Below are 15,781 nucleotides of genomic sequence, written 5' to 3' on the forward strand. Positions count from 1 at the left end.
GAGATGCAGATATGCGGCTGGGAATGTATCTGCAACTGCCATGGCATTTGTGTGTATCTGTGTGTGTGTGTTCGTGTGTCTGCATTGTTTGCGTGCATTTCAAACCGGATGCGCATAAGTATACGAGGATTGACAGGATGTACGGGCCGTGCACTCGTGCATTTTGGTTGCCGCCTCTGGCCCGTGGGCGTTTCATTATGATTCCGCCCAACACACACGTGTGTCCAGACGGGACACCCTCGAACCCCGCCCCATTACTAATTTGTATTGTTTTTTCGCCAAGTTAATGAATTTCATATAATCGGAATTAATGTGGAAATTATATGCGTTGACATTGCGGCAGACAACGAGAATCTCCGCCTGCTGGAGGGTCTGGATTTCCAACAGACTGAAATCCAGTTCATGTGACAGCTGCCTGCACCCCCCACCCAACCGAACAGATTCAACAAATTGTCAAAAGAATTTTTGCCCGACATCATCAAATTATTTAATCAAATGCATTTCCGAAACATTGACAATTGCAAATTTCGATGAGATAGAGAGGGACCCGGAGAACGTGGAGCGTCCACAAAGACTAGCAGTTTGGTTGCTTAACAAGGACCGCAAGGACCATAGCCACAGGGTCCTGGTCCACAGGAGCCCGGTCCGCAGGGGCCACAGGGTCCGCATCTAGGCCCACAGGGGCCACAGGGACCACAAGGGCCACAGCGGCCCTCGGCAATGGGATACTGGTTGGTGGAGAAGCACGGCAAGGGGCAGCATCCTCCGCCCGGGGCACAGGGTCCAATGGGGCACGGCGGACAGGCGGCGCTCGGCTTGTAGTTGATGGGTCCATTGGGGTAGCAGCAGTACTCCCTCGGAGGAGGGATGTCGATCGTCTGCGGCTTCGGCTGGCAAAGGATCGACTGGCACACCTCCCTGGGCTCGCAGACCTGCTTCGGGTAGCAGACGACGTACGGGTCCGGTATCATCGACGGGTAGTAGATGACGCGTGGCTCCCGCACCATCTGCGAGACCCAAATCAGCTTCGGCACCTTGATGACTCGCGTGGCATCGACCACCTTGGGGATCGTGATCTGCCTGCATCGGTTAACGACCATCGGCTCCGGCACAATCTTCTCGGTGAACACGACCCGCTTCTTGCAGATCATGCGAGGTGGCTGCTGCACGGTGATGCACTTGGGGAAGGGCGGCGGTATGCGCGGTGCACATTGCGGCAACGCCTCCAGCTGTGCCGAGTTGTAGCACTTGGGGGAGCACTCGAAGGGCCCACAGCAGGGGTCGCAGGGTCCACATCCCGGTCCGCAAGGAGAACACATTTTGTCAAATCAAACAATTTCCAAAAAAATATCGAAAAAAAAATAAAGAATTTAAATTTTTGTATTTTATTTTGCTACTAAATTTTTTAGTCAAATTTTGATACTTGTCGAAGCGAAACTGAAAACGAAATGAGATGTGGCTAGCTATAGCTCGACCAGTAGCGTGTGACTGGAATGTGGAAGCCTACTTGATGCGGAATAAAATGATTTTCAAACTAGAAAGGGTCGGGAGATACGGGCAAATATTTCAGAGAGAGTTTATCCCTTTTTCCAGAGAGCCCGAAGAATCTTCAATTAATTAGTATTATTATATTGCATCCAAATTAAACTAAATTCTCGCTCTCTGTCGTTGGGTGATAACCATATAATTACCACCACAGTAATATAAGTAGCAGCCCAAAATTATAGATTAACAAGACTGTCAGTCCATGGCCCGTGGCTGAGGCTCATTTCAAAGAGGTCTTCCCTCTGTACAATTGCACTTTTGGCAGCCCTTCAATGGGTATTGTAATTTTCTAATTTGGAAAGCCGTCTTGCTGTGTGACAGCTAATTGAAATTTAACTTGATCGTAGCTGCAGAGTAAATGTCAAACCATTTTTGTTTATTATTAATTTGCATTTTGATTGGAATTCTGACATTGTCAATGGAGGCTGACAGCCACCGAAGAGACATGTGAAATAAACAATATTATATTACATTCGAAATTAAGCTTGAGCAGCCAGAACCGACACTAACTGACGGATGGTTGGATGGATGGTTGGATGGATGGTTGGATATTGGACTGCTGCTGCCTCGGCTGATTGCTTGACTGACTGGCAGTTGCTTGGGGCGATTTGTTTTACATTAACATTAAAACATTTCGTAAAGCATTTATTTTTAATAAATATTTCGCCCAGAGGCAGAGCGCCTCGCTGGTTATTGTTTTTGTCGGCGTTCCAAAACAAGACAATAAAGTGTTTGCAATAATTGGTTAATGAGAGCGGATAGGATGGGCGGGCCTTGTGGCTCTTCCTAGGAAGAGTATCTTCCCCCTGCATGCTTATCATTGGCAGGCGACGGCGCTGGAGGCGGTGAAGGGTCATGGGTGTAGTGTGGCAGAAGAAACTTTTGCCATTTTGTTGGTTTGGCAGAGCAAAGCAGCAGCAGCAGCAGCAGCAGCAGCAGCCTTGACGCATATAATTAACATTAGCAACAAACTGGAAACTGGATTCGTGGAAAGCGGGAAGGAAACTTGTGCGGAACGGCACCCTAGGCATCCCGTTGCGCCGCTTTCTGTTCTGTTCTGTGCCGCTGAACTAATTTAAATTAATTGAATATGCTTTGATAGCATTTCAATTAACTTTTATGCCGACACACGGCCTTGTGCCACATTTTTTCGCCATGAATTTCAATGCATTTCAAGTGAGCCTGCCACACACACAGACACACACTGAGGGGGAGACAACCAATCCAATCGGTATACGATACAATCCGAGCCGCCATCATGGCTCTATCTACTCGTATCCCATCTATGTATCTCTGCCTCAGCTGCCTCACAGGCATTCCGGCCATGCAATATAAATGAGACGCGCTCTGTCATGACATGTCCAAACCATTTTGGACTCGACTCCACCCTCTGTCGCCTCTGGTCGTGGTGGGTCCATGTGCGGCATTTTGCATAATAAGTGGCCAAGCGGAGAGCCAAAGCTACAGATGTAGCTGCAGGGGTGGAGTGGGGGTTCTGCAGCTGGAACTGAAACTGAAACAGAAACTGGGACTGAAACCTTCTCGACTCATTGCATTTGGCCAAGGCAACTAAATCACCAGAAATCAGTTATAAATTCGTTGGCTGGTTGGGCCGTTGGGGCTTGGGCCGAGTCCTGCTGCTGCTGGCTGCTTCACTGCTCTGCGCTTTGCTGCATGGACATTAGATTTACAAATACATATGCATAATTCCCTTTACCGTAAGCCTTGGCGCTGATAACATTGCAGCCCACAGACAGGCAGCCGGGCAATCCTCATTTCCCTCACACTCTCTGTGCCGCTTTGAACGTGTGTGTGTGTGGTGCGCCATTTAATTATTCAAATAAAACAACATTCTGGCCCTGGCCAAAATTGCAAAACTGGCGAAGGACAGGCATGTAGGTTAGGGTTTGGCGTGTTGTCAGCGCCAAAAAGCGAGAATTCCTGTCAGTTTTTGGGCTTCGTTTGTGCTGTTTGACTTGCTCAGACTTTCATTTGCGGCACATGAACGCTTCCATCATTCGCTGTTGATGGCTGGTTAATAATCATTTGAAACTCTGATTGAGGAAGTGACTGACAGCAGGAGGGGAATCGAATGAAAAACAAACCCAACTGAAGGATACTCGAAGAAACGAATGCACACTTTCCGCTTGCGTTTATAATTGCAGGTTGTCTGTATTTTTTATTGATTTGATTTACTGCTAAGTAGATTACAATTTCCCATCTCTCTCTTTGCAATGGATACCCCTAGCTATGGCTTCATTAAACAATTAAATGCCTCACACACACACGCACAAAGCCTCACAAAGCTCCGCCAATTAAGAGATATTCCCCCATAATTACAAGAGATACTTGACGCATCTAAAAAAATCATCATCATCGTCCTGCTTGGCCCCACCCCTTGCACGTGCTGATGGATATGGCTAAAGTCAATTTGATTGATAACACTGCCCCATGCCCCATGCCCCATGCCCACACCATGGCCAAAAGCATCAGCAGCTTTTCCTTGTTGTTTTGTCCTGGCTGTTTCGGTCACTCTGTCAAGTGCCAATTAAACTAAAGCATGGCAACAAGCGACAGCCGCAGCAACAGGACGCAGGAGACAGCGAATAGGGTGTAAAGAGGGGGACAGGGGGTACAGGAGGAAGGCTAAAGGCATAGTGTATGGCCCTCAGATAAAAATGGCAGATATTTTTTTCACGACGCACACACAAGTTTTTTTCCAGGACGACTAATGACACACGGCCCGGCCGTGACCGCGCTGACGTTGATAGGCCACAACAATTTTCATTGGACAGCCATTTACAATAAACGTCAGCGATTGCCGGGGTAGCAGAAATCCCGCAACGCATTGAGAGGGTGTGGAAAAAAGCGAGCGTAGTTTAGGGCTAAAATCAAACACCATTGATTGGTGTCGGTGGTGTCGGTGGTGGTGGTGGCGGGACAGATCTGTCTGTGCCGTTTGATAAGCGCTAATGAATGGTTTTCTTATACGCTCCATTGGACTATGTCCGCGCTCGTTCGTTCGTGTCCGTGTCCGTGTCCGTGTCCCGCGGATAGCCGCAACTCTAACCGAAAGAGCAGGATAAGGAGAAGAGCAGCAACGGCACGGCCACTTGTCGCGGTTTTGGGCAATTTAAGCGGCGGTTGCCGTTGTCATTGTCACGACGTCGATGCGGTTTTCGACTGACGCAAATGTTTGGCTTTGAGGCAATTAACGAGCACCAAAAATGGGGCGAAACACAACAAAAAAACACACAGTCCACAGAACACTAGTGAGGCGGTGCACCATGCAGCTTTTTTGTCCATTGCTGCTGCTCTATTTTTTGGCTTGTAATAAAATGGCAACCGTATGCCGATGCAATCAATAACCGAAGCCTCGAACAGCGCCGGCTACACCTTTTTCGCCAAGAGCTCAACGGTAAAAGCAAGCCGCAACGTTGTCGATGTTGTTGTTGTTGTTGTTGTTGCAAGGACATGGCACAACAGCAGAAGGAGCTGGAGCTGAGGCAGGAGCTGTAGGAGGAAAAGCAAACCAACAAGCGACTTAATACAGGCCAACTTGATGAAGATACAAGACAGATGGATAACGGCAGGCGAGCCCAGGCATACAAATAAGAAAATTTTCCCAGTGTCCTCCCCATGCACATTGCATCATCACCACAGCAAGCCGCAGAGCTCTCCCCCCACCCAGGAAGAGCTTGAAAAAAAAAACAACAAAAAGAGCAGAGCAAAAAAAAAAGGAAAAGAAAAGACAAAAAGTTTTAAACAAGATTCGGCACTCGGTGCACAATGACCAACAACGGCAGCCAGCCTCACGAGACTCAGCCTCTTTTATGCTTGACCATGGTCCATGGACCACTCCAATACAAATCGTTACCAATTTTCAGCCGGATGGGGCGAATTGGTTCGTTGGGGGAACTGATCTGGAATGGGCATGGCAATGGGAGTGGGAGTGGGAGTGGGAGTGGGAGAACCCCAAGCCCACCCCATAAGCAATGGTCGTCTGTATGGACAAACACGAGGCACACACCTTTCATTTATTGTTCGCCTGCTCACAGTCTCGCTCGCTCTCTCTCTCTGCCTCATTCTTTGTTCCTCTCAGGCCCCGGCTCTGCTGGCGTATACGTAACGGAGGGAGGGAGCCGCCGCGTACGACACGGTGGATCGGCGTTGGGGGTCTACTGGTGGGATTGGCAACCGAGCTGAACTGGGTCTGGGTACGGGCTGCAACCCCGGCTTTATGTTGTGTATGTGTCTGGCTGAGGTCTTTACGTTGGCTTGATTGGATTTGCCGATGCAAATGAAGAATCCAATTTTTAAAGTTTGTTTTTCGTTATCGTTACGTTTCTTGTTAGTGGTGTAGCAGCTCCTACTGCTGCTGCTGCTGCTGCTACAGGTCCTGCTCCTGGTGCAGCCTCCTACTTGGCTTAATCTCCACTCCTACCACCACCACCCACATCCTGTTTGTGTGTGTCGTGTCTCTTTTTCACCACGTAGCTGGTGTCTTGGGTGTCTCCCCCCCCCCCCTTTTTGGGGCCACTTTTTGAGTTCTTTTTACACTTTTGGTCAATTTTTTCTCCACTCTCGAGCGTACAATAGGCTGCTGTCCAGCCACTGACGCAAAGCATCACGACGAACAACAACTATAACTAGGGACAATTCAAACTAACCGACGGATAGGGACAGACAGAAAGACAGACGGAAAGACAGCCAACAGGACAGCAGGGAGCAAAAATTTGTTGCCTGCATAGAAAAAAAAAAAAAAAAAAAAAAGGGAAAAGTTTTTTTTTGCTTTTTGGTTTGGCACGCCATTTGTTTGTGCTGTTTCCATTCCCACAGCTATTCACATTGGCTTTTGCCTTACCACAAAATCGAATTTTCACTTTTAAACAATTGACGTTGCCACATATAGACACAAAGAGGAGTGGCAGCAAGAGAGAGAGAGAGAGAGAGAGTGGGAGACACACACCTGTGCTGCAGCAGCCGGGAGTTATATGGTTTACACTTGACAAAGGGCATGATGATTTTGTAGAGCATAGAAGGCAGCAGAATTGAACTTAGGTGTGGATAATTCTTTCACCAATAACACTCAGGAATTGCAGGAATTCGAAACACTCGAGGGGACATTGGTCTCATTTATTTTCTATTTTCCATCATTGTATATTTATCATTAAATCAAAAAATAAATTATCATTTTGTAAGGGTACTAAAATCTTCACTTGCCAAATCGAAACTTTAGTTCTTCTGCTGTTTTATCAAGTTTCATTCGCTTTTATTTCGTTTTATCCCTCCCCTTTACGAGCATTGCCATTCAATTTGTTGGTTTCTCTTTGTTTTCGCACTGGTCAGCTTAGTGCTGGTTGCGCACCCCCCGCAACGTGGCCAATGGCTTTTGTGTGCAGTTTATTTAGGAAATAAATTTACCAACTATTTGGCTAAACTGACAGGCGGGACGGGGCGGACGACACGACACAAACAACACAGCGACTGATGGGTGCAAATGCCGACAAAAGAAGTGCTTTAACCCGAAAATTTAATTTTAATTATCGTTCAACATTCGGTTAAGCTCTGTGTGTGTGTGGGTGTGTAGGTGTGTAGGTGTGTGTTTTTGTTGTTTGAAAAACAAAATGGAATTGCAGCTTCAGTGCGTGTTATTAGCTCATTCGATCAGCTGTAATAATCAATTAGGATCTGCTGCGGGGATGGTTGGGGGGCTCTAATGAAAACATGCCATTTGCAATTTGTTTATTTGCAATTATTAGAATTAACAATGCGGTAATGATTGAGTTGGAAATTAGCGCTATTTATTTAGTCATGAAACTACCTGGGACAACTGGCCATAATCTTTCCCAGCGATCAAGGAACGCGGCAATTAAATTGCATGAAATTTGATAGCTCAATAGCGGCAGGGGGAGCAGACACTTTACGGGGGATTAAATAATTAAGCATCGAGTGCCGGCAATTTATCATGAATGATTTGTACAGGGAAAACCCAACCAACCCAGCCAAGACACGCTATCGAATTTCACCGAAGAAGTGCTGCTTATAAATCTATTTGCAATACGATCCCCTGACAGGCAGCTGGCTGGCTACACTTACACTTAGAGCGGAATGAAACAATCGCTGGAATGGTATCAATAAATTAATCAACATCCCGGAGAGTCTTGTCTTGAGTAGCCATTAAATCGTTCGGTTGCTATTTTAAGAAGCGAAAGCGTTTACGGGTCTATGGCATGGTCAGTGGTAGTGAAAATTAGCCACAAAACGAGGCGGCATATGCCATAAATCCTGGGTAACAAAACTGAGGAAAACCATCTACGGGCAGAGCCTCGAACTATGAGGCGAAACTTTATTGACCCACAAATAACGTGCAGATAATTACAAAAACAAAAGGCATCGGACTTGGACTTGGACTTGGACATTGGTCTGCCCCCAGGAAAATGTGGGGGAGTGTACTCTGGGCATGGGTGGAATGTGGCAAAGTGGAAAAACTACTTACAAGTATGTTAACATGCGCAATTGTTGCCTTGCCCTGTCTTGTCCGGGGTAGACCGACCTCCGGGGCATACTCGCACTCAAGCCAAAGGAGCAGCAAGCAGCAAGCAGCTCCTCCATCCATCCAGCAGCAGCAAGCAGCAGGAGCAACAATGGGACGGAAATCTTTTCTTTTTTCCTGTCCGCTGCTGTGGGTTCTCCCAAAGATGCTCAAGTTTATTTCTTGTGGTCATGGCAAAAAGTAATCCAAAAGATAAAATACAATAAAATAAAAGGCCAGGCCAGGGCGGTGAGTTATGTTTGTTGTTGTTGTAGCTGTTGCTGTTGCTCGTTTGCTGGTGGTTTCTGTTTCTGGGTCGCTTCGGTGGGCAGGTCCTGCTCCCTTAGACAATACCTTAAAGCAACCCATGTGTTGTGTCGTGTGCATAATTTATACGGCGAGCTTCACATGTTTTTGGCTAAATTATTTCCCCGGCCAGGAGAGCACGTGCTGCTGCTGCTGCTGCTGCTGCTGGCCAGGCCAAGCCACAGGGCCTTCCAGGTCAACCGTTTGGCCATAAATTTGGACGCCTGCCCTGCGACACGCTCTATGACATTATTGAACTTGAAAGGGATATGTCCAAAAAAACAACAATACAACAAGAAGGATGCAAAGAACGACAGGAGCAGGAGCAGCAGCCGGACCCTGGCCATAAACACAAAAGCCACTGAATTGACCTTGGAAATATTTGGTTAACTGAAAAGGAATGGGCTTTATAGTCAGCTGGATTGTATGCAAAGTGGCTTACTTTATGGCTGAATACGGATATATCGAGAAAACTTAACAAGATGAATGTTTCGAGCACACAATACTCAAAGACCTTTGACCTATCCTGTGCAATGTGAAATCACTGATCGTTTGCGGCCATAAATTATGAACGGGATGCGAGTCTTGAGTCAAAGTAGCTGCTCCCAGAGATATATTAATATTTCACACCTCTTTATGTGAATTCATTTTCTGGTTAAGCGTTTTATCAAGAATTGGACAGCCCATTCTCTGTTTTCTCTTCTCTAAAATGTAATTTCATCATTCCGAAAAAGTCCAATATTCGCATGAATATATTAGAGTAAAAGTTATGCAGGCGCCACATATTAAGTGTTTGGGGAAAGTCCACAAATTCCACTTTCAAGCGAGAAAATACAGCTTGTTTATAGGCGATGCCACCTTGGCAGCTTTTTTTTATTAGACAAAATGTTGTTTGCTGCTGCTGCTGCAATTGCTTTGGGACCATTTAGCATTTTCGAGTAACCACATGGGGCCAAGACCAGCAGCAGCAGCAGCCACAAAAGCAGCTACAGAATAAGCCAAGGCCCCCAAAAACCTAATGACTGTTGGGGGGCGTACGAGAGAACAAGCGCTAGGAGACGTCGGAGGACGGACGGATCGTCGTTGAAGTATTACGAAAATTCTAAACAAACGCAAAAAGTTTTGCCAAAGAAAATGTTTCTTAATTTGATTTCTTCAACGCCCCTGGAGTGCAGTATTTGCGGCCACGGGGGCATCTAAATGTGCGTGTATTTTATAAATATCCACAAATATAAAATACATAGGTATATAAAACATGAACCGAGGCCAAGAGGCAGCAAAAGGCTTGGGCAGAAAAGTTTTTAATAAAGTTTTTATACCCTTAGCAGCCGGGCAAGGCGCCTTAACTGACTGAGAGTTGGGGGCCATTGGCCAAAAGGCTATAATTGAGGCAATTTGTTATGAATGAAACAAAGGTAAGGGCTGATTGCGCGGACTGAGGTAACTCATGGGTTGCGCTTTGTACTCTGAGAATTATTTAGTGAGTTTAAGGCTTAATTTGCGATGGTAAAAAGTACTTTAACTACGGATTTTATTGCTTGGATTGCACTCAAAATGCTGTACTCGTGGTGTTTGCAAAAAATAGCTTAATAATTCTTAAACAACTATGCAAATGCAAAAGACGGAGGACTGTCAGGGGAGTTAGCTAAGGGAACACCGCGCTTGCCGCATGCAGTTTGAATTTCATTTCAAAACAATTTGTAAAAGTCTCTCAAGTCTAAGACACACTTGCGGCCTCGCTGCAATCGAACTTTGGTGTGGCAGCTAAGCAAATTTGCTGTAAGTCGGCGGAAACTGATGCTGCCACTGTTTTTGCCACTGCCACTGCCGAGTCAGCAGTGTGGTAAGCATGAGGATGCGCCTCTGTTTCCCCGGCGCTTCCTGTGATGCGTGTGCCTGTCAATAGTTTTCCTTCTTTTTCCCTATACACTCGTACTTGTACTCGTATATATTTTTTTCTATTTTTTTTTTTGATGAATTGACAGGCAACGCTATTTGTCAGCAGTCAATGTGTTTGTTACATTTTATTGCCAGCTGGCTGCTGCTGCCGCTGGCTGCTGGCTTCTGGCTGGTTGCTGCTCCATTGTTAATGTCAGGCGTTGGGGCCATACGCTAAACATGGGGAGCAAGTTATTTGTCTGCATTTTATATGCAATTTCTCTATGCATCTCGCTGTTAGACAGACGGCCTGTCAGGCAGGCAGGAAGGGAAGGACTGGCAAGGGGAAACAGCAGATATACCAGCAAATTGTGTTGTATTGTGCCTGGATGCATCCGACATCCGACAGTCGATAGTCGACAGTCGACAGTTGAGGGTCGCTGGGCTGGGCTAGGGCCAAAGCTGCTTCGATTTGCATGGTCGCTGTTTGAAATAGATTACGCATCCGGGGTGCCAATTGCCCTATCCGAACAGTACTTGAACTTCATCGAGGAGCAGCCAGCAGCAGGCAGCAGGCAGCAGCGAGCAAAGTCCAATCAAAGAAATTGCTCTGTCTGCCTGTCTATGATTGAATAACTGAATCGATGACGATCTCATTGCAATCAACTTTTGCGATTGTATAACGACAAGAATGCAGTGTTAATAATTCTCACTTCCAATTTGATTTGAAGGTGTCTTGTCTGTTGGCCCTGGCGACGCTTTTAATGAAATTCTTTCAACTGCAAAAGAAAAGAGGGAAAAGAAAAAGTCTTTAATGACATCTAATTTGTGGAGGCTTACGGCCAAATCATGTGGGGAGGTCTTTTGCCGGAGTTACCTGCCGAGCAACGTAACCTTATTTAATCCAAGGCTTTTGTTTTCTGCTTCTTTTTCTTTTTCTCTTCCTTTCACTTCGCACCCCGTTCCCTTCCCCTCTCTCTTTGTGTCGATTTGCATGGGAATTTCCATTCCTTTTCGTTTTTCTCACAGCGAATCAACGGAAATGAGACTCCATTTCGCACGTACCTTCCGTACCAGCACCACGCAGCCTTTGACTGCTCGCACGACGACGAGGATGGGATGGTCATCGTCCTTGGATAGTGGGTAGGGGAATAAGGCAGGAGGTTGGTGGTGGCATCATGTTTGCTCATTCCATTTCCACTCAAAGCGCAAATGAGAACGTGAAAGGTTTTCCAATCTATGTATATGGCTGGAAACTTAATCAAACCGAACAAAGGCAAAGGGCAAATGGCTTACATTTTTGAGACTCTCCCCCTTCCCTCCTCAAGCTAGCTCCAGAGGGTATATATGCACAAACCTCTGATTCCAACTATAATGCAAAAATAACTCTGAAATCAGTTTCATTAAGCTGCTGCCTGCATGTTGTTGCTTCCACTTTTCTTTTCTTTTCTTTTCTTTTGGTAATGGTTGCGTTTTATAAATATGTAAGTGCATGTCAACATAAATTAAAATACTCCATGTTGATTAATAATGCAGCAAGGAAAATGTCACAAAGAAATATGATTGTACGACGACGACGTCTGATTCCTTCACTTTTGCCCTCCCGAAGGCAACCTGGAACGCCTCAGCGACTGCGCTGAAGTACCAAAAGGGCGAATAGATTTTGGTGGCATGGCAAATCTTGGATACTCTTAAATGAAACACTTTAAACATTTTATCTACCATTTGCTGAGCCTTTTTCGATACTTTTAGGTTTTAAATGAATATTTATTATCCAAAACATTCCCCTACCAACAGTGGACGCATACACAAAACTTAGACATGAAAATATTAATGAAAACATTGGAAAATATCCATAATATGTCGTGATTTCAATTCAATTTCATTTCATCCGTGTTTTCCGCTTCCTAAATTTGCTCTAAAAGTACTTCCCATGCATTTATTCATACGCTTTCTCGAACAAACCCAATGAAAAATCAACCAGATCCATTACGTGCTTGAAGTGTATGCAAATATTTTATGCCAGCACAAAAATAAAGTCATTAAAATTGTAAATATGCAAGAGGAAAACGCTGAGGAAGGAGTCCTTCCGAAGCCGAGGCCGAGGCCAGGGAGGTAGGCAACCAGGACTCAGAGGAGCAGCCGTAACAACAGTTCCACATGCAGGAGGGAGCAGGAGCAGCAGCAGCAGCAGCAGGAGATGACGCGGCCATCCTGTGTGCGTGCAAGAAATGGAAATGCGGTTAATTTCCGTAAAGTATGCAATAATTTCTGGCACTGAGCATAAGCAACAGTAGCAAGTGAATGCAAGTATGCACACACACTCGTGCGCATACACACATGAGTGACTGTGCGAGAGTGCGGCAACAAAAGGCAAATGCAAAGGCACAAAGTAAAATAACTGCCACACGTCCGCCCTCTGGCCTCGCCGCTCGAACATGTAAATCTCTTTGGCCGCGTCTGCAAAGACGGAACTAACGAACAAACGGACATTCATCAATATAAATCAACCGGCGGCCACAAGCCAGGCCCAGTATACCAGTAACAGTAACAGGCGGAGACGGAGACGGAGACGGAGACGTAGACGGGCGGTGCATCGGGTGCAGGACTGGCCTGGCCTCCTCCAGTGAAATAAATAAAAACATTTTTGTATAAAAATTCTGGCAATCGTTGGGCAAGCGGGGGTCAGCCGAGAAAGCGAGGCTGTAAAAATGTTGGCCAAAGAAATATTTTCACATTTTTGTACACTCTGTAGAGGGTACGACGACTTTTGCCTTGCGTTGGCAAAAAATATGTAAGAAAATACTTTCTGAAGATTATTCAAGCAAAGATTTCTAATATTTATCAGTCCATCAAGTGAAATATCTCCTTTAATGATCGTAGGATTATATTTAAAGATCTACCAATGCAAGGAGGGCATTTAAATTGTTGTCCCAGAATCCTCTCATTTATTCTTGCTATTTATTTGTGTTCTGGTAGTGGTAAACGGACGGCTTCGGCTTCGGTTGTGGCCGTCGCATTGTGCACTTTCCTGTTGTTGCCGCTGCTGGTCCACCCTTTGGTTCTTACTCTCCTTGCAGCTGGGGCTTTCGCTGGGCTGTTGCCACAGTAGCATTTTCGTTTCATTATGTTCCGCGTGCCTAAAGGATTGCAATATATATTTGAATTTTTTGCTACTGCTGACTGCTGCACGGACTGTACTGTACAGTTGGCACTCGCTGAGTCAGTGGCAATGGGTTGGATTGGCACACACAAACACACGCACAGATGCAGCATACGCAACACAACAGAATCGTTGAGGCCACGCATTTTGACTTCGGTATTTGCGGCTTTTTATGTAATTCATGGTCATTCCACATATGCATGCAGCATGTCTCTCTCCAACTCTGTGTGTGTGTGTGTGCGCGTTTGTGTGAGTGCATATTTACTGCCTCAAATAAAAATAAAAAGACGAAAAAAAAAACAAGTAAAATTGTGCAAGCCTCGTCGCTGGTCCTGGCATGCATTTTGGGCCAAAGAAGCTTCTCCGAAAATCACGTTATTTATGCGATTTTTCGTGCCATTCCATACGAGATGATGCCACATGAGGCAATTAAAGCCATACAAGCGCACAGACCAAATGCCAAAAGAGAAATCAAAGCCATGTGATGGCAGCCGTCAAGATTAACAGAACAAAACCCAATGAACAGATGTGCCATACATATTTATAATTAAGAATACCGAATACCAGCGCTGATTCCGCCAAGGAAAACTTTAATGACTGGAAGGGTAATCATTTTGATTTTCCCCCGACTATTTCTCCGAGCATCATTCGCCTCTTATTTATGTTATTTGTGTTTATCATATGCGAAACTTATTGATGGCAAAACATTATTGAAAATATTGTTATGAAGATGCGTGCATTAAAAGCAAACACACTGAAAAAGAGAGACGACAAACAAGCGGCGGTTCAAGGCGCATGGCTCGCGTCTCCCGATAAAATACTATCGTGTACTCATTCGATGAGTGTAAAAATAACAACACTGGTAAATAAATAGGAGTGGAGCCGCCTTATATTCAATTGATATGCAAATGCAGTCGACGCGAGACAGAGCGGGCTCGCTGGTGTGTTTTTTCGCACAGTGCATTTCAATGGCGGTGCATTTTATTTGTCATTTCCGGTTTGTGCCGGAAGTTGAAATTATTGAATTCAAACGGAAATGCAACGAAGCAAATGCATAAAAAACGCCCAGAGCTCAGAGCCGAAAAGTGTGCTTAAAGCACGCATTCGGCGCCTGGCACAACGATCCATTTTCCTGTCGCTCTCAGTGTGTGTATTTGTTTGTGTCGGGGAGCCCATAAATAAATATATGTACTGTATATACAGTACACACACACCCACACCCACAAGAAGAGATTCGCTGTTGGCTTGTCAATAAATCAGAATACTTATCAACGTCAAACGACCACAAAGACTGCTGGCAAACAACATAAGCGACCATGGACCGGCAAGCACAGCACCAGAAACAGAACAAGGACCAGTGTCTGCCTCGTGTAAGAGCCTGCGACGGTTTATTACGCGCGATTAAATTCATTAAAGAAATATGCCAGCGAACCTGCAACATCAAGCGGAAGCAAATCCGACCAACCGCACACATAAAGGCCCGCCTCCCAAGCAGAGCAAACCCACCAGCTGACAACTGACACTTGCTGCTCTATCTGGGTGCCGGCAGGCCTTCTTACGGCCCACCATCAATTTATGGCCCGCCACTGTTTGCTGCTGCTCTGTATTGGCCCCAGAACTAAGTCCGCTAATTGCGCCGCCTTAGCCGGAGAGTATCGCGCGACACTCCACTTGGGGCGGTACTCATAATTATGCCAAATTTGCGCCATTTCTTCGGACTGTTGCCTCTTATTGTTTGCATTATTAGCTGACAATTTTCGGGGCATAGCACAGCACCGCACAGGCTGTGTGATGCCGAGTGGCATGGCTGTGATTAGACAGGGTTTCGGGTCTCTGCAAATGGTGGGATTAGCAGGCGCTTTGTCCGTGGCCGGAGGAGACAGAAACAGCAAATGCTTGTGGGACCGCGCCACTCCTCGATAAGCGTTGTCCTGGTTCCCCCAAAGAACTTGATGTTTTTCTTGCATAATTGTCGCCCTAAGCCATGCGATTGTTATTACAGGCCCAAGAAGTCTACGCAAATGCCTAGAGACCAAAATCAAATCGATTGAATAAACCTATGGCCGCAAAAAAAGTTTCAGATTATAAAATGTAACACATAATTCAGTTTCTGTCAGAAGAGGCAATTATCTAGCTACAAATCGTTAGGTTAGAACTAAACTTACGATTTCTGATAGTCATTGAATGAATTCCAATAGCTTTTTACATGTTCCAAAGCAGAATTACTCAGATTTAGGCTGTGTAACTGCAGCTGGGTGTGCAGACCGCACCGTCGTTTTGTGATCCATTTAAAAATGAAGAAAATATATTTTAGATTTTACCTGAAATCCCCTGTAAAAGCCTTTGTCAACATC

At 45.6% G+C, this 15,781-nt stretch overlaps 1 protein-coding gene across 1 annotated transcript; it reads right to left on the minus strand.

Annotated features, from left to right (window-relative positions):
- Positions 1-585: 585 nt before the first annotated feature.
- LOC117898278 (DBF4-type zinc finger-containing protein 2 homolog) lies at positions 586-1,383 on the minus strand. Its single transcript, XM_034807533.1, has one exon. It carries the CDS (start codon positions 1,317-1,319, stop codon positions 591-593), a length of 729 nt encoding a protein of 242 aa, XP_034663424.1. The 5' UTR covers positions 1,320-1,383; the 3' UTR covers positions 586-590.
- Positions 1,384-15,781: the final 14,398 nt, after the last annotated feature.

This window comes from Drosophila subobscura, chromosome O (genome assembly GCF_008121235.1).
Source record: "Drosophila subobscura isolate 14011-0131.10 chromosome O, UCBerk_Dsub_1.0, whole genome shotgun sequence".
Taxonomy (NCBI): domain Eukaryota; kingdom Metazoa; phylum Arthropoda; class Insecta; order Diptera; family Drosophilidae; genus Drosophila; species Drosophila subobscura.

Bases quoted from the DNA above. Each gene is read 5' to 3' on its own strand.
- LOC117898278 (XM_034807533.1), bottom strand. From the start codon at position 1,319: ATGTGTTCTCCTTGCGGACCGGGATGTGGACCCTGCGACCCCTGCTGT.